Below are 27,423 nucleotides of genomic sequence, written 5' to 3'. Positions count from 1 at the left end.
TCCCTTCTTTTTAAAGAGCTGGTTTATAAATTGTTTCTTGGAAAGACTTCTTCAAGAGAAATGAGAAAGACTTGTTGGTTTTTGAAACAATATCTTGTGAGTTGAATATACAAAATGTTTCTTCCCTCTTTGTGTTTTATCCAGAGGATGTGTTTGTCACCTCATTAAGACAGAGAGGGAAGAACTGGGGGGTCAATTTGGTTGTCCCGGCTGACTTAGCAGGATTAGTATCCAGACATTATCTGAAAAGTTGTTGTACTTGGGTACTCCTTGACATAGCTTTTCCTGGTCCAACACTTACTGTGCAAGAGTGAATAGTGAGCCCAGTAGATCAGGTTCTCCAGTGTAAACTGGTTTTGCTCCCTGATAGTGACTTCAGATCCGGAGCTTCTTTTCTCTGGGGGAGATGATTGCTGATAAGCCCAAAGTCAAGCCATGTACAGTTCTAACCGCTTAGTGGTAAAACAGTTTCAAGGATTTGTCTCTCTTTAACTGATCGCACCTAAATTATTCCTTACTTTTTTCCTGATTGGTCCCCGTTCCATTTTGAACTGCTTTCTTGGCAATCTTCTGCACCTTTATGTCCTATTCTAGACCTCCTAAACAATCCCAAACTCCCAATCTCACACTGGTTCAAAAGTCATCATCTCACCTCTGGTCCAGCTGCTGTTGCGTTATCAACCAGCGTTTCCCTTTTTGTTCCTTGCTAAGTTGTGTGAAATTTTGCAAACTGTATCTTTTGGGTCATGCATCCCATGGGTTAAAATCAGGTTGCAAACTTCACGTAAGCATTCAGGCTTTCCCTAGCACCCTACCAAATGTGTATGGGAAGAAACTCATGGCAGAACCCCGACAATATATGTTCAAGATGAGCAAACCCGAGTTTGTGCCCACTGCTGGCCAGCTGATCTCCCACTGTATAACAGAAGACAAAATGAAAAATACCTTTGGAAAAAGAACTGCAATGCCTTAATAAACCAACCCCAAAAACAAACCTTCTGGCCCCATTTTTTTCACTTTATTGCCCTGCTTTGCCTTTTGATCAGTACCTTTCCTTGGGTGTCATGGCAATATAATAGGTGATGGTTTTAGTGTCAGAATAGAAAAAAAAAAAATCTTTGTCGAAGGAAACAAAGCCTTTGGAAGGGAAATAGAAAAACTTGAACTTTTCCATATGTTTGCAAGCTCATGAAAGCTGGCCTCAAAAAAATCCCGATGTTAAATGGGTCTTAAGTGGGGCAGGAGTTATCAGTCGGTAGTTAAGATTTACCCTCCCCACTGAAACCCAAACCTTTATTTGCATACACTGCAGGCTTGTCATCCTTATTCAATTAATGAGCAGGTCCCTGTAATCTGGTCCTAAATATACACTGCATAGCTGGGTGAAGCTCGCAGAAAGGGGGCCAGGATCATTGTTCTGGCTGTTTTGTTAAGACTTCTTTAATCAAAACATTCGTTCAGATAGAGGGGCCGGCTGCATATTTTGGCATCGCTACCAAGGGGAGCAGGGACAGGCTTGGGGTGGGGAAGGAGGCTTTGGGGGAGGGGTTGGTGTAGCTTTTTTTTTTTTTTTTTTTCCCCAAGTGCTTGGAAAGCAACTATTTAGCTGGTGTGGAAAAACAAATAGAAAACATACATGGAGGTCATGATTTTGCAGGGATTTGCTGAAAGTCCTTTTTTAGCAGGGATGAAAGTATCACCCCCCAAGCTGTTTGTGAGGTGCACAACCCATCCCTGTGGCCTTTCTCCTTTTTTTTTTTTCTTTTTTTTCCTTTTCCCTTTTTTCATTTTTTCCTTTGTTCTTTCTTTTTCTACAGTCTACAGTCAGGCCAGCAGTGGCTTCTGAAGCTTTTGTTTCACCTGCAGATTTTTTTTTTGAAGTATCACGTGCTATCTTTAGAGAATTCAGCAGTTCTCAGCCTACTTTTTCCCTCTTGGTCTTTGATTTGTAATTTTCCTCCGTTTATAAATTTAGATGCTCCTGTGTTTCATGGAGCTGACCTTGCTAATTTGAAACTCAAAGATCTCCCTTTTGGACACTAAAATTGCCATGCCATGCTAAGAGATACCCAAGCTAGCTTTTAATCGGGTAGGCCAATTACAGAAAGCTTTCTGGCGAGATCTGCAATGCATCTGCAACACATACATGAACTCTGAGCAGTGATGTGGGCGGGCAGGGGTTAGCTCACAGCCAGACGTGGCTGCCCTGACCTGGTCCCAAAAAATAGACTTGCTCTTAAACTGAATCTCCTTATGCTCTTGGTCTTTGTCCTTCAAGTTTTTTCCTTCGCTCGCTTCCCTTCCCCTCCATTTTGCATTTTTTCCCCTCCAGCCTCATCCTGGTATTTTCGGTGGGCTTCTGGTGCTGCCCTCTGCCCTGCAGTACTGGGTTTGGGAGAGGAGGGGAGGCTCTTCTCCTCCTCTTCCTGCCACTGCTATTGCCAAGGAAAATGGTACAGCCAGGCTGCCTGCGCCGCCAGCCTTCTGCCCTTTTTCTTGGCAGCAGATGAAAGCAAGAACACATTGAAAAGAGCAGGGCTGAGCTTGCTGGCTTGCAGGTGTGAGACACCCCGACCTCAGCTGCTGCCCAGCAGCCCGAGCACCCAGCTGCGGGATGGGAACGGGGCTCCTTAACAGTGCAACGCAGCCCTCTGAAAGAGGACTGAGAGTAGAAATGCTGAAAAGCGCAGCAACGTATCCAAGTTGCAATGACTCAGAGCCAGAAAATAATTCAGGGTTTGTGAAGCCCCTCTCCTTCAGCTCCCAGTCTGCTAGACCACACTTTCTGCTGAGGGAGAGGCGACTGCCCCTTTGCCTTGCAATTTCTGCTGCTTCCTGCTGTCAGGGCTTTGGGACACTGCAGGCTCTCACTAAGCCAAGGGACGCAATGGAAAATCCATTCCTGCAGTGGAAATGCTGAGCTGGTCCAAACCCCAGAGCAGTTCCCGAAGGGCTCCCTGGAGCAGGGGTGGCCGCAGTAGGGCAGCGTGGTGGGCGAGTTGGTGAGCACACGTGGGTGGGAGAAGCTCGCCTGCTTTTTGACATGCTCTCAAAACCTCCAGGCCGCTGGCTGAAGAGAGAGTTGTCTCTCGAGAACTGCTCTGCATTCTGCAAAGGCAGTGGGAACAAAGTTGGATAAGCACGGGTTGGGAATATGTTTAAGCTCTCTGTGATTTCCAGTCAGTCCGAGTCTGTATCCAAGTTTGGTGTCAGGGCATGCTTCTGATAAACCAACTTAGCAGCACAAAATCCACCAAACCAACATACCTATCCTGGCCCTGTCCTCCAAAACGTGCTGGAAGTGCCTGTAATACCCTCTTACCTCCCATCATGGGTAGATGTTTGCTGTGGGAAAGGAGAGATGGGGCTGATTTATCCTGAAAATCTAAGACTCCTTTTACAATCTACTCAGGCTTCTAATACAGTACTTCAAACTGTGATGCTTAAAAATTAGAAATTGTCACCTTAAAGCAGCAGGCATTGAAGGACGGGCTAATTGCAATATGCCTGAATCAGACACCATTTTGCAGTCCTGGTTTCCATTTTGCATAACGAACTGGAAGCTCGTCTCCTTGGCAGCTGCCAACTTTGGGCTGAATCAGAAGAGCCAGACACCCGCCCTGTTCTTGGCCAAGGTCTCGATGAGGATGGAAACTCAGGAGTGCTGGAGGAAAACCAGCCGAGTCGGCAGCAGAGTTTGTGACTCCAGCAGCCACGTCCTCCTCATGGAGACGCTTCTTCTTGCAGCCCATTTACTTTGCTCTATTTGAATTCTTCGTATCAGAGGCTGCAGTAAGTGGATATTGCTCTCCCAGATGCCAGAAGGGTTCATAAATCAGAGAGAAACAGGTGTCTTCCGAGTCCAGGGTAGTATATTTTGCAGCACTGCAATAAAAACCACAATGCCCTGTCAAGGCTGGCTAACAGGAGGGTATCCTCCCTTCATAAACGAGTGATAACTGGAGCTCAGATGTCAGCCTCTGACCCAGCAAGTGCTGGTGTGAATTTAGGGCTGTTCGGTCTCCCGGAGGAGCTGGAGCATTTCAGGATGCTGCTTTGGTTCTCCGGAAGCCCGTGTAAGCCATGCTGTCAGCTCTTGAGATTCTTATCTCGGGTATTGCTCTAGACCTTATAAAAGTTCCTGACCTGCTGGTACAGGAAAAATCTTGGGAAGCGTGATCCTTTACTTGTCTCCTGGCCTCTGCCCACGTGAAGCTCATAAACCGGGCAGCTAATGATATATAATGGCTATCATGTTAAAAAAAATGTTGTTGGTGGTGTAACAACTGGATAAGGATTACTAGCATGGAAGCTGAGCTGTCTTGTCAGGGAAAGATGGATGGGTTTTGTGTTTAGGTGCGGGACTGGAATTTGAGAAGCTGATGGCCTTGCCATGGTCTTCTCTTGTGACTTGGAGTGTCTCCTCCTGTTTTCTCTGTCTAGCCTGTGAACTCCCAGGGGAGAGAGGGGCCATAAGGCATTATTATTAAGAGATTCCCATGCGAGGAGTAGTGATGGTACTGTACATGGGGCAGTCTGGAGTTCAATGATGCGCATGCCGTGAGGTTGGAAAGCCTTTAGTTGTCTGCTTACTGGGAGACAGGGAGCGATGAGTTTCTTAAGCTGAGAGGGTTGAGCAAGACAGAGGAAGATAATGTCAGGAAAGGTTTCAGGAAAGGAAATTTTCTCAGACTATGTGCCTTGAAGCAATCAAACTTCACCTCAGCTGTGGCCTTTATTGTCTAGGGTACAACTGATGCCTAATGCCAAAAGAGGGAAATCACAGTGCTGTGTGGGCATACGCTGATAAGGAAACTGGTTGCCTCTGTATATTTGCAATCAATCCACTCCTAAACGGGGTTGCTGAGACCACTGTATTATTTTCCATGGCATGGATTGATTGGCTTCCCATTTCCCTACCTGAGCTACTTCTCCATCTCTAGCTGAATTGTGGATGAAGGTCACTTCTGCCCGCACACAGGCAGTGTCAGCCCTTTAATCTGATATTGGTGGTACTGATTTTTTGTTGACATAATCCTATTGTTTGAACAGACATTCCAGGAATAGGCTAGCATCACTGAAACAGAATGAGGCTAAAAGGGGTTATTGAAGGAATGGGAAATGGACAGAAGTATAACATATAGTAGTAGGAACGAAAACACTATTCCTCCACATCTGATTACGATTTGATACTGGACTGAATAGCAGTTCCACTGTAGCCAGTGGATCGAAAGCAGGGAAAAAAATGTTTTACAAAGTTGAAGGTGCTTATATGTGTCCAAAAAATTATTTTCAGATCGACATTCACAGCTTTGGCATTGTGCCTCTGCCCAGAAAATTTGTCCAAATATTAAAAAATAGTAAATAAGAAAATGTATTTAAATGTCATCCAGTGTTTATGAAGTTTCAGCTGAACTTTGGCAGTCAGCCCTAACTGTGATAAAAGACCCTGCACCAATATATTTTTCTTTTCTCTTTTTTTTTTCCCTTTCTTTGTCTCTGTAGACAAAGCTGACAGCATAGCATAGATCTTGAGATACGGCTGATACATTTTTTTCTAAGCTGAAGTATGTTGTTAGCTCTTATGCTAATGATTGCAGCAGAATCCCAGCCTTCTTCCACAAAGTAGTTGTGGGAAGAGAGGTTACCGCTAACTGTCATCTTTGATTTTGGATCTTGCTTTGGGTCCTGTCTTCTACAAGTAGATTCAGCCAGTGCCTTGTATGCAACATCTGTTCTCAGGTCGGAAAGTCTTGCTGTCCCCATTTTACAGATGGGCTTTTGAGAGACAGGAGGAATAATGCCAAATGCTTCAAAGATACTTAGTGGAGGTTAAGTGCTGAGTTTGCTTTGAAGGTCTAAACCCAAATGACAAGTTTGTGATCATGCATGAGATTTGTATTGCCCATGGGAACAGACCCATTTTTTCAGGATAGTGTCATAACCACTCCACAACCCGTCCTCTTTCTTCTTCCTAAAGCTCCTACTGACTTCAAAGGTGAAGAATTATGGCCCGCATCCCACAGCACTGTGAGCTCGGACATGTGTGCAGACCTTTACCCACACATATATTCCATCAGGCATACTGACTCAAGTAAAATTACACAGACTTGGGGGGGCATTTCTGCAAGACTGGGACTTACCTTCTTTTAGTTCCCATATTCTCTCCTTTAACCTCAAAAGCTTGACAAAGAAATGCACGGTGTACCTAATGACACCAAGGGTGACACCTAATGACTAAGTCTGGGGTCCATCTATACTGCACATTGGAGAGCTGTAGTCCAGGGTAAATATGAATAGAAAAAAGGCAGAGTTCTAGGTGCCTCTGTCAAACAAAATATTCTTCCTTTTCAATAGCTGTGAGTGAAATATATTATTGAGTTTCCATAAGAAATATGTATTTTTTTGTGTGTATGTATATATGTATGTATGAGTTGGTTGGATTCTCAGAAAACTGCATGGCTTGCCGAGACTGACTACAGAACCTCTTTATCCCTTCTAACATGTATCAACTGCAAAGCGAGCCCAGGTGATGGGTTGCACTGTGCTTTTCTGCTGATCCAACTCCTGCTTTCCTAGATGAACAGCAAAGTAAGAAGTAGGATTTTTCAGCAGTCCCATCATGCACCCCACTATACATTTGAGTACTGATAGCAGTAGTCAGCTATTATTGCAGAGATGGTCAGTCCCTTGCCCATTGGCACAGTGAATGTTTCATCCATTCACGCAGTTTGAAATGACAAATACCTACCTTTAAATATTAAAAATAGTTCGTACAATGAATTGAAAGAAAAATATTTGATGAAATGGAACAGGGAAGGTGCATCCCTTCGGTGTGTTCATCAGCCTATTCTTTTAAAACAACAAATTTTCTTCCTCCCCTCCCCCCAAAAACATTAAATCCCGACTGCGGTTAACGGCTTCTTAATTGCATGCGACTGTTTCTTGACTTCCTGATCCCTGTCTGGTAGTTAGGAATCCAGAGGGTTTCTTAAATCAACAGGAGCAGCTGCCTCCTTGAAGCCAGGCATGGTGTATGTCACCGGCTGTGGAAAGGAGCGGCGATACAGGGAGGAGCGGAGGTGATTAATGGGGCCAGTGTCGTAGCTCAGAGTGTGGTTGCACTACTGTGTACGGCCGTACTTACTTCAATCATTTATCTTCTAGCCTCTGCCACACACATGCATAAACATACACAGGCGCGGTCGGTTTTTTGCCAGTGACGGAGCAGTCGTTAGAAATACAGGAATGCACAAGGTGCAGAGGGATCCCTAGCTGATGATGTGCCTGTAGGGTGATACCTTCTTTCCTCTTGTTCTTTGGACAAGCTTGAGAAATGCTGACAAAACCCAGTCCTTTTTCTGAAATTTATCTCTCTGTGTTTAGCAAACTCTTTCCCACAGAAGGAAAATAAAGGAAAGGAGGAAAAAAAGGAAAAAAAAAAAAGGCAAGGAAATGGCTCCATTTCATGGACTATATTTTAGGTTAGGTAAGGAAGGGAACCGAACTATGAATTGAATGTGGATGTAGGATTGCAAGTGTAGAATTTGCATGAGCTGAAGCCATTCGATCCCCAGTATTGCAGCTCCTGCCTTGTGCAAGTCGTTCTCACAGGCAGTGCTGTATCTTGCTCTCCCCGAAGCACTGCAGGTGATCCGAGAGCAGGTCCCCATCGGTTCCCAGCCTTCACTTCCCTTCAGACAAAAACAAGGGAGAAGACTTCCCTTACATGGGTGTCGAGCCTTCAGATGTTCCCAGAAAATGTCACCTTCCATTCCGGTCCCCCAGAGCTCCCATGACTCCTGGCTCAGCTACATCATCCCATCAAATACAGGGTACAGAGGAATTGCAAAGTCTTGGCATATCTGTATGGACCAATTGATTTACAGTTTTACCTTGCAGAGGTTATAGCAAGTGTAAAATGGCTACTCATTCCTCAAACATTATTCCTACGGTAATCTCTCACTGCTTTTCACCAGGAATTGAAGCTGCTGCATCCTTTGCTATCGTATCCAGAGATGTTTTACCCCTCTGACACCAGCAGGCTGCTCCTGCGTCCCTTTGAGACAAGCACAGGCTCTTGCCAGACAACAAGGCAGCTTCCTTGTGCATTAACAGGAAACTGGTGTCTCCAGTTGGTCTGGCTTAATGGGACTGTTATCATTGAGTGCTGGCAAAGGGCTAAAATGAGAACAAGGTGCAAAGTACTTGCTTGCTCTGAGGACTTTACAATATACATTGGAGAAGCCAAGCCATCCTGGAGAGCCCGGAGGAAGGAGTGACTCAGGCTAATACAATTGAATCCGTAAGGAGGGATGTGCTGTGGGAAATACGGTGATTTGGCAAAGCAGGTTGGGGAATCACAGTGTTTGAACCTCAAAGGTCCACCTGGTCCTCCTGGCTGGTGCAGGTAGAGCAGCAGGTTGCTGTTGGCAGCAGTGGGGCTCTTGGCTCCGGAGATGTGGTGCCCGTTTCTGGCTCGCCCAGCTGGGTACGGCCCTTGGTGCAAATCCAGGGCAAGGCCTGGACTTGTCCTGCTGAATAATGCATGGTGAGAAATCTCAGCTTCCCCGTCCCCCACACACATCAGAAAAGTTGTAGCTGAGGCTGCAGTGAGAAAGCTTTAAGGAGAGCCACTGGGAAGGTGAAGGTTAGTTCTTTCCCTAAGACTTGCTGAAAGCTTCTGGAGAGACAATCTGAGCGAAGAATGTGGGAAGAGACAAAAATTGTTGTGGTAAAATCATGCGGCCACATGGGAGGGTAAGAGGTGGGCTGAAAAAAGAAGACTAAAGGCAGGTTCAAAGAAAATGAGTGCAGGAATCTGGTATAGTAGAAAACCAGAGGAAGAATTAAAGCAAAAGAGCCCTTGCATCAAGTATTTCAGCACACTGCTTGAGGGATGTTCTGCTTATGGACTGCGCATGCAATACCATTACCACTGACTCAGATTAACACTGGAAATCCTGGCAGCTTTGCATTCACCTGGAGACTCAGAAACCCGAATTGGGGTTTTGCAGCTTAAGCTGCTTTCCAGTGGTGAGGCAAAGAAAATCACCGGAAGGTGCCTGGTCCTGTAAACAGTCATCAGACACTGTCCACCTACAGCACTTGTCGCTGCACTGTAGGCTCCCATGTTCTTATGGCAGACCTTGGGCTCATTGTGTCAAAACAAATCAACTATCCTAAAAATCAGAGACTTCCGGCTTGTCTGTCCTTTATAGCTTGGGTCTTGGCCCTTTCCTGGGTTAGCTGCCCTTGCTAGAACAATCCTAACAATGCTTTGAGTTTTCACCATGCTTCTTTGTGTGTGAACATCTCTCCTTCCAAAAGTAGGGACTAAAGGAGCACTTTTTGTGGAATTGCCTTCCTCTCCCCCAAAACATCAGGAATATTCTAGGGACTTACGTGTTGCAATTCGTTGTCTTCTCTAGTGAGATCTAATAGCATCTAAAACTGAGGGAAAGGTAAGGAGTTTTACCACATTTACATCTTCCTTTACATCAACATTTCCTACTATTTTAACCATTCGGATTATTAAAAATCAGCATATACAAGCCAAATCTTGCAGCCCTTATTCAAGGTGAAGGTGACTTCAGCTGAGAACAGATTAGAGGACTTGTTCTGTTGTTCTGTTATTATTTGCCAATGAACTGGGTTGAACAAGCAGAGAAGAGGTTTTGGTAAGTTACCCAGGTGTAATGCCTAAAAGCTCAGTCTGCTGAAGGAACGGAGAAAAGTCAAAATGAACTTAAGTTCCATTTAGGAAACGTTTGCAGCCTGCTGTTCCTTTCTGAGATGAGGAAAGGTGCCAGCTGTTCTGAAAAACTGCCTGTTGTTGGGGTTTTTGTTTGTTTGGTGATTTGTATATTTTTTGTAGAATTCCCAGCAAGCTCACATCCTCTGGTGTTTTTTTTCAGCGATGTTCAGATGTCTCAAGTAAGACTAGATTAAAACCTCCAGTGTTTTTGAGATTACTTAACTGTTGTCACATGTCCTTTTTGTAAGCCCATTTTCTTTAACAGAGCTTGGTGCTTCCAGCTGAGCCTGTCTCTCTCTCTCCACTGCAGGTCCCTAACTTCATCAACACGACGCTCCCGCCCCACGAGCAGGTGACGGCTCAGGAGATAGACAGCTACTTCAGACAGGAGCTCATCTACAAGAGGAATGAGAGGATGGGGAAGAGAGTGATGGCACTTCTGAGGGAAAATGCAGACAAGAGCTTCTTCTTTGCCTTTGGAGCAGGTACAGCAGTGCCCTCTTTTATTTGGATATTGTGATTAGAAGTAAAGTGGTTTGAATGCTTTGGGGTTCTTCCGCTGGTCATGCAGGAAGCTTTCTCAGGGGATTTGCACAAAGGCTTTTGTCTGTATAAACCTGCTTCTAAAATGAAGCATTTGCTGCAGGAGGTGGGCCTGGGTCCATCTGAGTTGTGATAAAGCTGTGCTTTCTGTCAGATTGTCTTGGTAGAGCTGTGAAGCTGTTAACACTTCTCACACCTTTGTGTTTGTTCCCTTCCCCACCCAAACCTATTGGCTTCTTAGGTTGTGCTTGCACCATGGTTGTGTTGGTGGCAGTGCGTGTAGGGAGCCTGAAGGGCCTTTGAATTTGCAAGGTCAGGTACTGATGGCAGGGAGGTTGGGGGAACATGAACCTTGCTGTGGCAAGGCACCAGTGTGTGACTCTGGGTCCTGGTCTGGCATTTCAAACCTTCTGGTGTTTCTGTTCCTTGTGTTTCTCGATGTGACTTAGCTGCTTTAGTGTGTCCCAATAGATTGGATGTTTCTGAGCCTTGCACAAGTGTATGATTTACATGTATAGCTAAATAGCAGCATTTTAAGTCTCAATTAAGATTTAAGTAACAATCTGATGCATCCCTCTGCCTGTTTTAATTTTCTACATGGAGACTGCAGAAAGAAAATGTCTCTAGAACTTCTGTACATCTGCAACAGCACATGCAACTGTCCTGTCTCTCTCTTCTTGTTTACCCTTTCAAATGGAATTCACGTTTCAGTGTGATAAGAGCATAAATAACTGCTCAGGCCCCTGCTCAGCAGAATCCTGAGTGCCAGCTTCAGTGGTTCTTTAAACTATCCTTCAAGGCAGTTTGAGATTTCCATGCTGAGAACTGATTTGCTCCTCCTGCTCCATCTCGCTAACAATTTCTCATTTTTGACAGAACTTTGCTTCTCATCCCATGGCTCTCCCTGTGAACTTTGGCAACGACTTGCCTCTTGCTACTCACTTTGGTGGGAATTCTGATTAAAGACTGCAGGCTTTAGTACAGATAGATGCATTTTGATGTATTTATTTTTTGAGTGGATCCAGATTGAATTTTCCCAAGCCTATTTAATCTCAAGCTTGCCTGATATTTCTGTATGAGGAGTCTTGCTCATCTGTTTTTACAGTAGAAAAATATGTCATTGTGGTTCTTAATTGGACAGGGACTAACTTTAAAAAAAAAAAAAAAGTTTGTCTAACCCATGGAGCTAGGTTTATTGGAGATTATAGTACATGATGGGTCTGATGGAGTCTCCAGTTCACGAAGTCCCTAAGCAGGTAACTCCTGGAGCCAGGGGGACAAACTGGGCATTGCTGTGTGTGGGGTTTGGGCTCTCAACTCCTATCTGCATCTGAGAGCAGCTACCCAAAACAGACAGGCAGCTCTGCTTCTGAAAGCTGACTTGTAAAGAGTAAGTCCCGTTCTGCCTCTTACTGTCCTTTTTGGCTATGCTGGAAAAAGCTTTGTCACTGGATTGTTTCATTTTTCCAGCACTGACTGTAACAAGACAGAGCAGATGCATGTGGCAGAATTTATTGGAAACCAGGGTGGGGGAGAGGCTGAGGAAAGCTTTTTGTTTTGGGTGCTTTGTTCCAGCATCCCTTTGGCCTTTCTCACTAAAACAGTCCCTCCCTGCAGGCCATCCGTACTTTAAGTACAATTAATTCCTCCTCTGTTCTCCAGAGTTTTCTCTTCATGCCATAAGTACTGAGAAAATTATTAATTATTCACTGCTAAAACTTTTATGTGGCCTAAGTGCAAGCAAGTTCATTTTCTCTTATGATTCAAAAGCAGTTTTTGTCCTGAAGGTATAATTGTAAGAGTGACATTTAAAAAAAAAAAAAGGCATTTTGTATTCTTATATCTACCTCTTGATTTTTAAGGGTTTTTTTGTTATGTGCTGTGGACATGAATTCAACTGTTTTCTAGGTCCTTGAGGGTTTGTTTTTGTTTTTTTTTTATGCATAAAAAATGGTGTTCTTGATGAAAGTTCAGGCTTTCACATATTCCCATGAACTCTGAAGTGCAAAGTTTTAGAAATGCACCTTTGATTAGGACAGGCATGAGAGAACCCTGCTGGAATGTGCTTACTCTTGGAATAGTGCAAGAAGTTATTTCACTTTGTTTGAAAATTGGTGTATTTAAGGCTGATGGGATAGAAAAACAGTAATTAGGGAAAAAATATTCTGGATGAAGTACCCCCAAAAGGTTTTCTTCTTGTGTTAAGTATGATCTTTTTATTAAAACATACATTTTGAGGATATTGGAATTCATATAATTGAATTCTTATTCATTTCGAGGTATATTGATTTCCAAATTTCATAATTTCAGTCATGGTTTCTGGGAAGGGAAAAATTGGATAAAACTGTGCTGACAAATAAAATTAGGAAAACAAAATGTTTTCCTAAACATGAAACTTTCTCCTGCTACATGAAAATAACTCTGGAAAGGCTTCAGCAAATGCAGTGTTATGGTCTTGGGCTGCTATAAGGTGACTCACTTGGCCTTGGTGTCATCCTGTAACTCATAGTACACCTGGGGACAGGGTCCCACTCTGAAAATCACCCTCCAGAGGCAAGGAGCGAGAATGTGGCGTCCCTGTTAAACTCTTGCTGTGTGCCACGTAGAGCTGAGCTGCAGAGACATCAGGGTGCATTGCAGGGGATGTGCTTTAGGGTGTCTGTTTTGTGAGTGAGCGCAAGGCTAGGAAACATCAAGCACACAAGTACTGGGGATGAAGAAGTTGTAAGGGGAGAGATACTTGAATATCCAAGAAAGCTGAGATAAAAACAGGTTTTAGATCAATGAGATGAAGTGAAACCTTTTTACTCTGCTGAAAGGTTTTTGCTCTATTCAGAAATATTAAAACAACAACAAAAATTTGCTCAATTCTAGCTTGAGGTTTTCAGTTTTCTGACTTTATTTTAAATAGAAGGTAGACTTTTCAATAGATTCCCACTTCTACCCTTCCATGGCATTACTAATACTCTAAATACATTGGTACAGGTCAGACTTTCAATTTATTCCTTTATAAAACACAAGTGAAAATGTCCGTTTACTCTTTCCATTTTTACTTCTTTCTCCTCTCCAAGAAAAATACAGGATTTGGGTAAAATGGGACACAATTCTATACCCAATTCTGTACACCTCATTCTTCTCCTGCCAGGGTTTACCATAGTCTGGCTTAATGTGAAAATTCCGCTGTGCCTATATGCACACTAACTGTACTCTAGTAAACAAATGGCATTTATTGTTTGTGCAGTTAAATGTTATTTTTCAGGTAACAGGCATGTTAATTTTTCTCTCTGAATGAGCGAAAGTCGTTAAATAGGGTACTTCTAAACAAAAAAGACTTTTCTGCTTGCTTTTTTGTTTTGAAAATCCATCATGGACTGTTAGGAATTATTGATCAGTGAAGCCCCTCAGCCCTGATATATACATGTGATTAATAAAGGTCCATTTACAGTCAAGAAACAGACACTGCCAAGAGCACATGGGCTGTTAAAAAGAGTTAATATTTTGGCAACTAAGACTATACACATGAAGTCAATGTTTAAGAAAAAATCACTCTGGTTTATTTCATTTTTATGGGCAAATAATTTTCAAGTAACACTTATGATAACAGATGGATAAATTTATGTCTGCAGTTAATTTGAACGATAATTTCCTTAGGATGTTTTACTTAGTTGCATTTCTTTCTCTTTTATGAGAGCTGTCAGTTTTGTAACTGAGAGCTGGATTTATTGCTTCAGAAATTCGGATGCTGCTCTAGTTCATGATGTTTATTAGCAGCCAAGTCAGTAGGCTTTAAGTTTTTTTTTTGAAAAAAAAAAAAAAAAGCTATTTTTCTGTGCTGAACTGTAAGCACCATAGTGGCTCCCATGGCAAGAGGGGAATCGAGCTGTCTCAGGGCTCAGTCCTGTGGCAGAGGACAGTTTGTGTTTTCCCAGCCTGCAAGGTCTGTGCAGCCCCCTCCATCCCTGGTGTGGTGGAAGAGCACACGTGGGATTTCCACAGCTCCTGGTAAAGTTGGTGTGTACTGCCAGAACTCACCGCTTGACAAAAACAGGCCTCTTTGGTTCAGATGTCAATAGAGGTGGCTGAAATTAGGCTTAAATTTCTGAGATGTTCTGTAAGAGAAAAGATTGGGGCTCTGCTGATGTCTGCATGATCCCATAAAAACAGAGGAATAATTCTTCTGGTGTTCCCACTTCAATGGTTTTGATTGTTTCTATTCAGGAAAGGTGAATTCCTTACCCATTCTGCTGAGGTTTTTCTCAGACAGTGTTAGGCTGGCAGCATCATCAGCAATGAGTCTATCGTAAACTAGATGGTTAAAAATGTTACACGTGGTCTCCAAAGCCTTTTTGCAAACGCTATCTGGTCAGAATATTAAATGCTATCTGGGATGCAGAAGTGTGTTGCAAGTCTTGTGGCTGTGTTTTCACATGCTGGAGAAGGTAATTGCCGAGCTTTTCTAAAGGATGGAGGTGGTGTGAGAGCACAGGGTGCATGCAAAGCCTCCTGTTCCTAGTCCTCAGCTCCAGCTTTCTCACAGCTCTCTACAGAGGTTTCCCGAGAGGGATTTCATCACACCTCATCATAGATACAGAAGATACCAAAGGCAGGGACAGATCCACCATTCACCTTCTAAAGTAGAGTGACAAGGTGGCTCAGGTCATGCATGGTCTGGATCACCACTATGACATGCTTATTTTTCTCCGTAAACTAAAGAGAACCTGGGGAGATGGTTACAGGTGATGTAGCTGTCTTGAACATTAAAATAAATAAAATAATGATGACCATCACTGAGATGGAAGGTAGTGGATGTTGAATTTGGGCGAGAGGAAAGATGGGGAGAGGTGGGAATCTTTGTTATGGGAAACTACAATTCTGTTCAGTAGTTTGGGGAAGGGAATGAAGTGATGGATACTATACACAGCTTAAACACAAAAAATTAAAATCCAGAGGGCCTTTGTGAAAGCTGTTAGCACCTGCCACAAGATCTGGCACTCAGGTTCACATATGTTACTTGAAAGTGATTTTTCAAAAGAGAAATGCCTTGAGGCTGCCATGCAACTGCACACTGAGGACTGGGGATTTACAGACTTTGAATATGCAAATAGGTGTCTTGCACTTCGCACTGATGAAATATTGCATGCAAATTAGACACAAAGCTGCACCCACTTCTGTGCCATTGGGAACTAACTCGGCCTCACATCAGAGGCCCAGTCCTCCTTTTTCCAGAAATTGCGTAGCTCTTTCCATTCCTGTTCTTCCTCTTGGATCCTCTGTAGGACATAGGAGAGGGGGAGGAATAAAAAAAAAAAAAAAAAAAAACCAAACACACCATACACTTGCAGGCTGGAGTATAAAGGGACTTTATCCCCAGGGTCAGACATCCTGGTCCAGCACTGATTAGTGGTGCTACTGACATCACTAGTGCAGTTCATCAGCGGGCTGTCTCAGTGGAACAAGAAGTTGGCGACCAGGAGATTGAACTTGGCAAGCCTACAAAAGAGGAAAAAAAGGGTGAATTAACAGTTTGCAGATGCTAGAACTCCCTTTGCTCATGTTTATTTGGGCATCTAGATGCTTATAGTGAGGTTGGCCTGTTTTTGTGTATGGACTTTTTAACGTTAATTTTTAAGGTAAAGTATCACTTTGCTTTTAAAAATATACTTGCATGCTAATTTTGACCAAAAACGTGTAATTGATTTGTTTAAAAGTCTGTATTAAACAGGCAGGGTCTGATTCCCTTTTCAGACACTGTTGTAAATCAGGAGTTACTCCACTGGGGAACCGCTCGTTCCAAGTGCAAATCCAGCCTGTAGCCTTTTTAAAAGAAAAGAAAAAAACAGAACCACACAACTTCAGCAGAACTTTCTGTACATTGATCATGTATCATATGGAGGTTTGGAAGCCTCTGAATATTTTCTTTTCACCTGAAGCTTAAATTGGCACAGAGAGAGAACCTGAGCTAGGGAAGCCAAAATAAACCTGTCTCCACTACCTTATTGTGAAAAGGGAAGTGCCATTGTGAAGGCTGATTCCTGTAATCCTGATTTGAGGAAAAACTCCTGTTTTACAACAAGATATTAATCACAGAAATGCTATACAGCATATGTGATGTTTAGCTATCTTGAGGCTGCTATCACCTGTGCCAACAAAGGAAGGTAGGATACCTAGCAAGTGAAAGAACAGATTTATGTCGCTGGGCATGTATTTTGCTTGGGTGTCACCACCAAAACTGCTGAGGGAAGTTTGGCCAGCCCTGGACTCCCTCTGGTCTGCTGGAGAATTCCTCATGCTCAGCAGGGAGTCCTGCCTGGCTGCTTCTCATCGTTGCTCCCAATGAAGTAGATTGCAGCCCAAAATCCAGGCCTTCGTGTTTGCTAGTTCCAGGTATTTAAGTAAATGTTAAATGCAAATAAAATAGGCCTTGAAAAGTGCAGTGTATGCATTTACCATCTCTGGCATAATTGTTCCCGGGATGAATGGGAAAACTTGCCTGCACACAGTAGGATTTTGCTTTAAAGAAACGTGTACGTTAATGTCAGGCCCTCTGGGTCCCTGACATTTTCATATCATATTTATTATTACATCTGTGCCAAGTTCTACTGTATAAGTCTAATTCTGCCTGTCTGTTGTCAAAGAAAAGAAAGCTATATTGGCCCCTTCTGTCCTATAATATAGAGATTTTGGCTATACCCTAGCTGTATTTCTCCTCAAAATTTGAGATGTAAAAATGTAGACATAATTCAGGAAACTCTCTTATTGGAACTGCAAATAATCATGGGAGATTTACACCCAGGCTTAAGCGCTCTGCTGAACAGGAATGGGCTTAAACATGGGATGAAATGTTCTCCCCCCCCGCCCCTAGCCATATGCAAGAACTTGCTGTGAATCTATAGGCCACCCTGTAAGCTCTCAGAAGACCAGCAGAGGTCCCATATAACTCTAGATTTCATAGCAGGGCTGCTGAAATCAATGTATGGATGCGAGACAGTTCATCACTTTCCATCCCAAAACAGTCTCATCAGAAAGTTCCCAACCAGATCCAACAGCACTGTTAGCGAGATCTGTAAAAGTCTGTGTGGAGAACCCCAAGGCTGGCAGTGTTTCCTCTTACCACTGAGATTTCTGTGGGATGCTAGTGTGAAAAGGCAAATAGGATGCAGATGGCAAAAGATCCAAGGATCTCGTCTCTGCAGTGATTATCCCAGCTGGTAGCACAGATTTAAGATGTTACTGCACCCAAATGCACTTCCAGTCACCCAGCTGTGTGGTGGTGTCCCAGAGCAGAAGGAAATTTGGTGACTCAGCTGCTTAAGTTCAGAACCCTGTATGTTAGCACAAATCCTTCGGTAGTGTCTCACATTAACAGACTGACAGGGTTGATGTGGGTTCATGTTCCCTCCTTCCTGGAGGAGCAGCACTGCCCCCAAGGTGACCTAGACCACCATGGTTATGCCCCCTAAGGCTCCTCGGTCAGGGCTTCAGGCTGTCAGAGCAGGAGCTGAAAGGGAGACTTGATAGTGAGAGACCAGCTTGTACTGCTGAGCTTCTACAGCTTCAAGGCATTTCTGATAAGTTTTAGGGGCACGTTGCAGGAGGACTGTGCATGGAGGAAGTACTGGTGATCATCTTGATGGATTACAAAGACAGGGCATGAATGCTGGCTAGAGTTAGTTGTTCTGCAAAAGATACAGAACTGAAAGCCTTAAGAAGCCTGGCTGTAAATTATGTGGATTTTTTGAGAATTTTTACTGGTATGGAAACTGGGAATGGAAATCTCATTAAAGTGGGCGTTCTTGAGAGAGTTCCAGGATTTCTTGGTCATGGTTATGCCAGGAATACCATCAGAGCAAACTTGCTGAGAAAGGATTTATGGATTTGGGATCAGATCCTATTCTCACTGAATTAATGGTACTTCTGCAGCTGACATCAAGGTGACTGGCATATGCACCTGGATGAGACAACATTTATTTGTCATTCCAGTGTTTTAATCTAGGCTGTTACTTTCACATTACTGGAAAACACCAGTACCTTCTGTCTCTTTTTAAGCCAATTAAATTCCTGTTCCATTGTTGTTTTCTCTGGTAGATCACAAGAGACGTGTCAAGGAAAAGAAAACGTGTGTGCAATATACCTCTGCCCAAAAAAAATATTTAAATATCAGAAATGTAAAGTGAAGATAGAGTTACTTAGAGAGGCAGAGGGGAAATAATTAGAGCGCCAGCCAGCCAGAAGAGATGTCGTAAACTTCAGTTATTCACCTCTCTTAGATGTTGAAAACAAACTCTGCCACTGTTCACCCATTTTATAGTGGCGTGTAGAAAGCAGCAGAGATCTGTGGACAAAATTGGTCTAGTGGCAATGACAACTGGGCTTAAGCCCAAGTCCAATAGCTGAGCTGCCATCTAAAACTGGAAGAAGATCGGATTCATTCTTGAATCTCAGATTCCGTTCTGCTCTGTGTAATAGACCTAATGAAATGTGAGTCAGGTCTAGACTGATGGGGAGCAAGAAGCAACTCCAATCCATGGAAAGTGTTCATGTTTCAGATTTGTAATTAACCTTTTTAAAAACTAAACTTAAGAATATAAAAGGTCTTAACAAGAGTGGAAAACACTGGAGTGCTGGTTTTGGCAGAAGCTTCAGAGCTGTGGCTGCTGCAAGTCCGCAGGTGACTGGCTTGGAGGTAGTGCTGGAGTTCTTGCTATTGGTAGACCAATTTTCTAGAGCTGTGAACTAACTTTAAAAAAAAAAAAAAAAAAAGTCTTCAGAACTACCAGTCTTTACTCCTATTGAGTTCCAGACAGGCAATGAGAAAGGGGAGGCAGGTGAAAAAGCAAAACGCCAGAGGAATGAATGTGTTTTGTACCTTTTTCTGTCTCTCTAGAGGTATTCACTGAGACTTACCAAGTACTTTGATTTTGATAAACTGTTTTTCACCAGCCAGTGACCTTTCTGCCAGAGAACTTCCAAACATCTTTTTAATCTAAGTACTAACGCTTTGTTGGAGTTTAGCTTTGGATCTGTCCCTGGCAGAAATGAAATCTCTGTCACTGTCCAGGAATAATGTTGCAGGACTGAAACCTAGGTGACTTATATCTAAAATAAATAACATGAGTATTTTTAGTATTTTTCTGTAGTTTGTTATGGGAAATACCTTAAATTCTGAGGTTTGCGGACTTTTTAAGAATTGTATTTATATGCTGAAGGTAATTCGAGAGAAAAATCAAATGCCACCACTGGGTTAACTTGGTATGAAATTCAGCACCAGTTCTCAGTATTTACACAGAATTCACATTCACTTTGTGTTTTTCCTTAAGGTGTTTGAGGTATAGTGAAACTGCTGTGAGGTTCTTATCACTTAGCGATCTGGTCTGGTTCCAGTTGAAAATTTTGCAGTACCTCTCACTGAGAGGATTGGTTTAAAAGTAACAGAAGTCTGCCAAAGAAATAAAGACTTCATTATTGACATCAATGCTATTTTTAATCTGGTTTCCTAAGGAAATGAGGCTTAAGCAATCATGGTGTTTGTGAGTGTCTGCATATAGGTGTGTGTGAATGTCTTTTCCCCCTTGTAAATTTTTAGTCTGTTGGCTGATTATAACCCAAGCTGACAGATGGCTAGAGTCTCCAAGATAAGTTCTTCCATGCTTAACGAAAACAAGTGATTGGATGGAAGAGAAAGAAATTGATGGTGCTCATCCACTGGAAGAGCACAGCATGAGCTGAACTTTTATTAGATCTCAGAAAATCTCAATCTCTAACGGAGGAGGTGAAATCTCTCCATAGTCAGTGGCACTTTATTGGTTCCTCTGCGTGCAGGAGGATGTGGTATGTAGTACATGTATCAGTCATGGCATGGTATGAGCAGAATAATGATATTTAGAGTAAATAATTATCTGGAGTATCTCAGGATCTGCATATGTCTGGACTGCACTCTAATGAGCAGTTCATTCTCAAGGCCAGAGCAACATTAGGTAGCGGCTTTGTAAATGTGACCTAGGTATGCCTCCAGGACTCTCTATAAACCTAATGAGTCGTGGGCACTCAAACCGTGCAGCCTCGTTACTGCTAATTGGCCAAGTGTGCCATCAACCATGCCTGAAAATGTTCTTAAGTAGCAAAGGGGTGAAAAGAGCATCAGAAACTCTTACCAGCCCAAGAGGCAGCCTGGGGCAACATTCCTGCATGCAGAGTTCAGGAACACTTGAAGGTTGTTCCCTTGAGACCTGAAAGGGCTTACTGGCAATCAGGAACAAATTTGAGAAACACAGTAGAGAGTAAACCATGAGCTGTGGGAGGAAGCAGTTTTGCAACCTTAGGTAATCAGAAAGGGGGCTAGTTGTTACTTAGCAGTTGGAGAAGATGTGCTGAAAACGTGGTGACGAGGACAGTGTTTGAAACCTTTCCAGAGCAAAACACAGATGGGAGTTGGGAAAGTCAAGCCGGAGTTGGTTCTTAATTATTTTTTTCTTTAGATTTCTGAAAATTGCCTAGTATCTTGGTAACAGCAGTAACCGTTAGGGTGGGACGCTCCCTTTTGATCTGTAGGTATCTGAAAGGTCAGCACATCTTCTGTGTAAAATCATCAGGTTCCTCTCACCCGTGAATCCCCATAGGACAAATTCTCCCACTTAGCTCAGATCATGTTTTAAGATGGAAGGAATTGCCCTCTGGAGACATCTCTCCACTGGCTACGGAGGAAACCTAGAAAACGGACCTCCAACAAATGCCTGCCTTTCTGGTGGGAGGGATTAATTGAACCCTGAGAGCAGGAGTCAAGAATTCAGTGCTCTGTCCTTACCTCTACCTGACCTTGAGCAAGCTGCTCAGCAAATTAAGATCTCCCTGAGCAACATTTTGTGTTGCTGACTATGGAAGAGCCATATTATTCCTGAGGAAAGTTAGCAAGCAGCTGGCTGGCCCAGGAGTGCTGTCTGTCAGTTCTTGGAGAGCGCCTTGGTGTGTGCTGCAGGGGTGAAGAAAGCCCTCTGCTGCTAGCTCTGGAAAACTCACACGGGGCTGGATTTCCTCCCCAAGACAGAGGGAGAGCTGTAATCCCCCACAGCACCTAGCAGTACAAAGCTTCCAAGTCTTACTGTGTGATACAGTTGAAGCCCAGTGTTGGCCAACCCTTTCGTTCACTGTTCAGATCCTTTGCTAGCCCTAGCACTCAGCAAACTTTCCATCTTTGAGTGCATAGAAGGGAGACGCAGCTATGCAGAGGAGTAAAGCTTCTTCTTTCCTCAACTGTCCTATCTAGGGAGGGAAAGACACTTCTAGTACAAGTGCAATCATTCATAAGCTTGATATCTGCCTGAAACTGAAAAAAAAAAAAGAAACAGAACCGCTTTCTATTCATCAAGGGTGGCTATCCTTGTGAGGGACAAAGCAACCAGCCAAAACCAAAAAATTTTTTGACGTGTTTGTTAGATCTTTGCTGTTTGCTTAAAGCAGCAACCAGGCCAAATGAGTAAGCACTGTCAATGAGAAGCAATTCAGACCTTGAGACCCTTTGCAGCCTTCTGATATGACTTGTCTTACTGCATGCAAGGCCCAGGAGGGGTGGAAATTGGAGGGTGTGTGGGAGGGTTGTTTTTGTTTTTTCTAGTATTATGAAGAGACGTACTAGACAGTGTCCCCTGTGGAGCCTCTCACCAAGTCTGTAGCATTTATCCAGCATCTCCTTGAAACACAAAAAGCTCAGAAGTTGTCTGTCTGAATTTACGCTCACAGTTCAATCATCTCCCACACAATAAAAGCTCCAGTGTTGGCCTGCCTGTAACTCTTGTGCTGTGCGGTGCTCCTGTCAGAAGGGAGCCCTTCCTTCTAGCATTTTTGTTTTTCTTAATACCTGCCAATCACACGGTTTGCCTTTGCCTAAAGTTTGTTGTCTTTGCAGTTGGTCACAGCGTGAGCTACCAAAAACCTTGCTGAGCTTGACAAGGTATTCTGTTAGCCTAACCCTAACACATGATCTTGCACCTCCCCAGCACACAAAGGGCCTTTTCACTGGCCTACCACAGCTCGAAGATTTCATTTCATGTGTTACAATTAATCTGTATTTATTGCCACTTATCTTAAATGGCCAACAATATCAAGAGTTTAAAAAGTGCTTTTAATGTCAAACTGGGTCAATTAAAACTGTACTTAAAATATTTGCAAAACTTCTACCCTGAAAATTGCCCCCTCGATCTGCTGTTAAGCAAAATGTTTTAAACAAATACACGCAGTTTGAGGAAACTGACATTTGGTAAAATTCCCCTTGATATTTTAGCAGAATTGAAGATCAATTTCCTTCTACGCTTTTTTTTTTGTAACAAGGGAAAAATGAATACTATTTCAGATAGTTATGAATATTTGGAAGACTTTAAAGCCCTGCTTTCATCAAAACCCTTAAGCATTTCGACTCCTTGTGTTTAAACCTGAGCTTCAAACTGTGGGTCCAAGATTGTTTTTTAAACTGCTTTAGTATTGTGTTCAGACACAGGACTGAAAGCAGTATAACACCCTCATTCCTTTTTGTTATTTAGAGCTGTTGGTACTAGCGTATGTTGAGGTTTGTTGCAAGCTGATAATGCCTAGAAGTCATCACTTTTTTCCATCCCAGAAAAGCTCCTAGTTTTGCCTTGAACTTTTAAAAAGCTCAGTTTGCAGGATGGCCTCATTAAGTCATGTGAAGTAAGTGCTGGTATGGTGCCCATGAGAATTCTGGACTCAGGCAGTGCGGCCAAGGTTGTGCCGTGTTAGGAGGCTGACATCCGTCACGTGGAGAAGTCCTAGGAGGGCCCCCTGGTTAGAGCTTGGTTGTGCTGGACGCAGTAGATGCACAGATTAAGTGAGATCCCAGGCCAGGGGAATGAAATACCTAAACTGAAGGTCTGTCCACGTGGAGCCATTTGGATGTTAAGCTCTGATCCTCAAACACTTACGCTTTTCCATGAGCAGTGACATTAATGAAGCCTGGTTTCCTATGGTTTTAAGTCATTTGCTTGGATTCCCAGTGGTCTAATAAGGTTTGAACTGTAACTGAGGCGTTTCTGTTAATTAGGGCATTCGTATTATCTTTATGGGTCTCTGATGTCCCTAATAAGGCTCACCCTGCAACTTTTTCTTCCGCAGGAGAGTTCAGTGAGTCTCTGTCCAGTCATCTATTTTCATAAAACGTGTAGGAAAGGACTGTCTTGGAGACAGCTTCTCTTCTGTCTAATAGATTTGAAACTTGCCTGTGCGTTCAGAAATATTTCAGGGGAGATCATAAAGACGAAAGCATATACACAGAGGGACAGCAGGATCCCATAAGCCTCATGGTTTTTTGGAAACAAGGTTCAAATGAAATTGCCATATTTATCTAGTGTAAATATTGCACAACTTGAAGACACCAAATGGTTTTGATCATTTCTTTAGCAATTTTTTTCTTGTAGAATATATAATTAAACAAATCTGTCTTTCCCAAGTGATCTAAGTCCATTTTTAAAGGTTTAGGGATGGAAACACATCTTGAATTCCTCTTGTGTAAGACATAACATGAGAAAATATTTTTTGCTGCTTGCCACCCATAACAAGGGCATCATTATGTTAGTTTTGAGGAAAGCATTGGTTTTTGGAATCTGTGTTCTAATGAATGCAAAGATACTGGCTTGTAGACATGCTTTCATTGCTCATTAGTTGTTGCCTTTTGTTATTTGTTTGTTTTAATTTTAATCTATTAACTGTATCAAGAAGCCAAATGACACTGACTAATTGTATCCCAAGAAAGACAAATAGCGCAAAGTTAACAGCTTGCAAACAAACCATAGACTGAAATCTGTTCACATAAACTATTTGTTTTCTTAAATGCTTGCATGCAGGAATAGCGCGAGTTTCCCACTGTTGCTGTCATCCTCAGATCACTGAGTTCTGTCAGCCTGGTTTCAGACGTGTGACACAGAGCCTTACATGGACCTGATTCATTTATGTTCTCCTCTTGGATCTGACAATAATGCCTGTCTCTGGAAAGGATCAGGCTTGAGATCTTTTTGAAGACCATTGCCTTTGGCAGTGTGGAGTAAGATCCTTACAGACTCTTATCCTGGACAAGGAATATTACTTTAGATTGATGTTACTCACGTCTTTCAGTTACTTAAGGAGCCATTTGGAGATCGTATATTAAAACTCAGAGCTTTTTTGTTCGGAGGTACCAAAGCGCTGTGGCTGGCTTCACAGGAGGTTGGTGATGACAAGCTGAAAAGTGTAACAACAGTGAGGTGAAAACTCTAATTTGGTATCGCTGTGGAGTACGGGAGGAAACTAGCTGCAGTTTCTCATGAGATGGACTGGCCTAGTTCTGCACGTCTGTTAAGAACATTTGAACCCATAGGGTAATTTCCCTTGAATTTGATGGAAGGTGGAAGTTTCATAGGGTTATGTTCCTATTTGGAAAGAGGTGGCTTTGGCAAGAGGAGGAGGTTTCTGTTAATGTTCCCGGTCAGGAAAAAGCTGTGATGTAAACTCCAACTCACTCCTTACTAGGGATTGGAAAAGGAGCTCATTCTCCAACAGATCCATAGCAAAACACCTTTCTGCTGGTTTCAGTGATCAGGAAAGAGCTTGTATTTTAATGGCATTTTCTACTGAACTTCCCTGTTCAGGATTCTGCAGGCTTGTCAGATCTTCATCTGTTTCCATTAGATCCAGAGAATGGAATAAGGAGACTTTATGGCCAAATTTTGGCTGTAAAAAGGGAGATATTTGATTGAGTCTCACCAAGGGGTCAGCAGCGGAAAGACTGGATGGAAGCATCCTCTGGACATGGGCACCAGTCTGAAATTAACAAAATACAAACCCCAGTTGTGTTGAAAATCTCTTCCTGCTGGGTGAGAAAGGGAAATAAATAAAGGAAAATAAAACTTGTGTCTTGCAAGCAAAGGGGCTATGTTAAGTGCAGTCTAGTTACAACACTGGATCCCTGTAACTGTGGGAAAATGTGATGAGACAGTGTACCCAAGCACATTTGTTGTTTCTTGTTAATTCTGCACTGTTGTGCATAAACAGGCAATGATGGATTGTCCTGGAGTTCTATGCATAGTATCGAAGAGAGCTGGATTTAATTGTCCTGCGTTTATTGTTCAAAAGGAATGAATTATGAGCCACTTTACAGCATCTCCAGTGAAAGTGATTATCAGCGCTGTTCCTCGCCAGAGATATAACTCTGTCAAGTAGACTCCCTTCTCTCTTAGGTTCTTTGGAAAAAGCCCGTGAATCTGCTGTCTCCTGCCAGTTAAAGCTCAGGGCGAAACACAAAACCAAAAGCTTCCAATAACTACATATTCAGTTCAGATGTTGTAGGAATTTCTTACTCTGTTTTTTTCTTTTCCCCTGTGTGGAAGATCAGTCAGGATTTTTGGAGCAAGCAGCTGAAATAGTGCAGCAAAATGTTTTCCCAGTTGATTGCTCTTTTGATTCTGTAGGTGAGCGGTGTGGTTGAGAACACTTGGCTGTTGGCTTTAATTAGCTTTGACCTGGGCTCACGCACGCTAATAATACAATTGGTCATCATGCCATGGAAAGGCAACCTTCATCCCCAGGCACCCAGCCATATCTCATAGCTGTTTTCACGCTGATCCTCCCTGCCACACTCAGATAACCCCAGAAATAGGTTTAAGCCGAGGCGGATGTATAAAAGGAATGTTATGAGCCCTGCCTCTGAGACTGGACAATAACTCATCTGCAGAGGAGCTGGGAGTTTTGCTCTCTACGTTTTCTATTGACTACTGTGGCATAATAAAGGACAGCGGAATGAATTGTAGGGACCATAACCTCCCTTGCCTGCTAGAAAGGTTGGGGGGGGGCACTACTGACCCCAGTGCTGCAGAACAGCAGCTGCAAGGGGCGGTTTTGTCTTAGTGTTTAAGATCTGCAGGAGTTTTTTCACTACACAGTGCGAGCCAGCTCTCTTCAAGGTATTCGCATGCTTTAGGGAGTACGGGTCCTGTCCCCTCTGCTGGGAGGCTTCTTGGGGCTGCAGGCTTCCACCTTGCAAACAAATGCGAGATTCCTGTGTGCTCAGAGATTTTTGTGCCTGGGGATAGCCCAGATAAATGAAACAGCACGTGGATAGACAACAATGTATATGCAATTGTGCAAATTCTTATAAATGGGTGCTTTTCTGTACCCCCTCCATCTGAACAGATTTCACATGAATTTTTGGACAGGTCTGCCAGAAAGTCTGTTCTTGAAAAGAAATAATTAAAGTAAAAATAAAAATGTAAAAGGCTGTCGATCCTAATGGCACTACCAGGTAGCATGTGCAATTTATTTAACTGTGATTCTACAAATGTGTTAGCTCATAGCTGTGGTAACACTCATGGCAGCAGTCCCTGGGTTGAAAACTGTCCCGCTAATTAATAACAGCTAACAACAGAGGTTATACCGCATGTCATAGTGACAGGTCATGAATCAGGAGAGGAGCATATGTGGTCATGTCTTCTGTATGCAGAGAACTATTTTTGAAACAATTCCCTATGTAACTGTACTGATGCCTTTTGGTAAATCAGCTGTTTAATGCGCAAACTAGCGATGATTCCTTCATTTCTTCCACTCTGTCATTCGGTTGATTTGTCCTCAGTCTGCTGACTCCAAGTCAGAACAGTATCAGCTGCAACAAGAAAAATTTTGAAAAAAGGACTTGGAAATTCACCATGTGTTTTGCTGGCTGAAAAGACTGTCCGAATGTTGAGCAGAGAGGCTGGGAGAAGCTGTGGGGTTCAGTGGCTGGATGAGCCTGCCACGGGGTGGGGAGCTGTGGGTGGCCACTTGTCCATCACCCAGAAGTAGGACAGAGCTTCCCCCGGGAAGAACTGGATGACAGCCTTGCAACAAAATGGGCCCTCGCTCCAGAATGCCAGTTCATGGGGACTTCTTTTAGGAAAATAAGGGATCGGTTCTCCAGGGAGGGGTGGGAATCCTGGTAGGATTAATATTTTTATGCAGCGAGACTTCTAACTTTTTCCTTGGCAAATAGCTCTCTGGTGGCTTAGATTCATTTTGAATGTGGGAAACAGAAATTTGTGTCCAGTCCAGACTCTTGAGTTAATACAGGGAAGTGAGTATTTGCTTTGTGGTTGGAGCAGTTCCTGCAGGAGGAG

General features: G+C 43.1%; 1 protein-coding gene across 1 annotated transcript in view; it reads left to right on the top strand.

Moving 5' to 3' along the window:
- TRABD2B (TraB domain containing 2B) overlaps positions 1–27,423 on the top strand; it is a 279,578-nt gene that overhangs the window by 163,558 nt on the left and 88,597 nt on the right. Inside the window, exon 4 of the mRNA XM_035537684.2 lies at positions 10,068–10,242. Coding sequence (XP_035393577.1) covers positions 10,068–10,242 — 175 coding nt within the window. The remainder of the gene's footprint in view (positions 1–10,067; positions 10,243–27,423) is intronic.

The sequence above is a fragment of the Cygnus atratus genome, chromosome 8 (assembly GCF_013377495.2).
Source record: "Cygnus atratus isolate AKBS03 ecotype Queensland, Australia chromosome 8, CAtr_DNAZoo_HiC_assembly, whole genome shotgun sequence".
Classification (NCBI taxonomy): domain Eukaryota; kingdom Metazoa; phylum Chordata; class Aves; order Anseriformes; family Anatidae; genus Cygnus; species Cygnus atratus.
The sequence above is the reverse complement of the archived record's forward strand: the minus strand, read 5'-3'. Positions and strand labels throughout refer to the sequence as shown.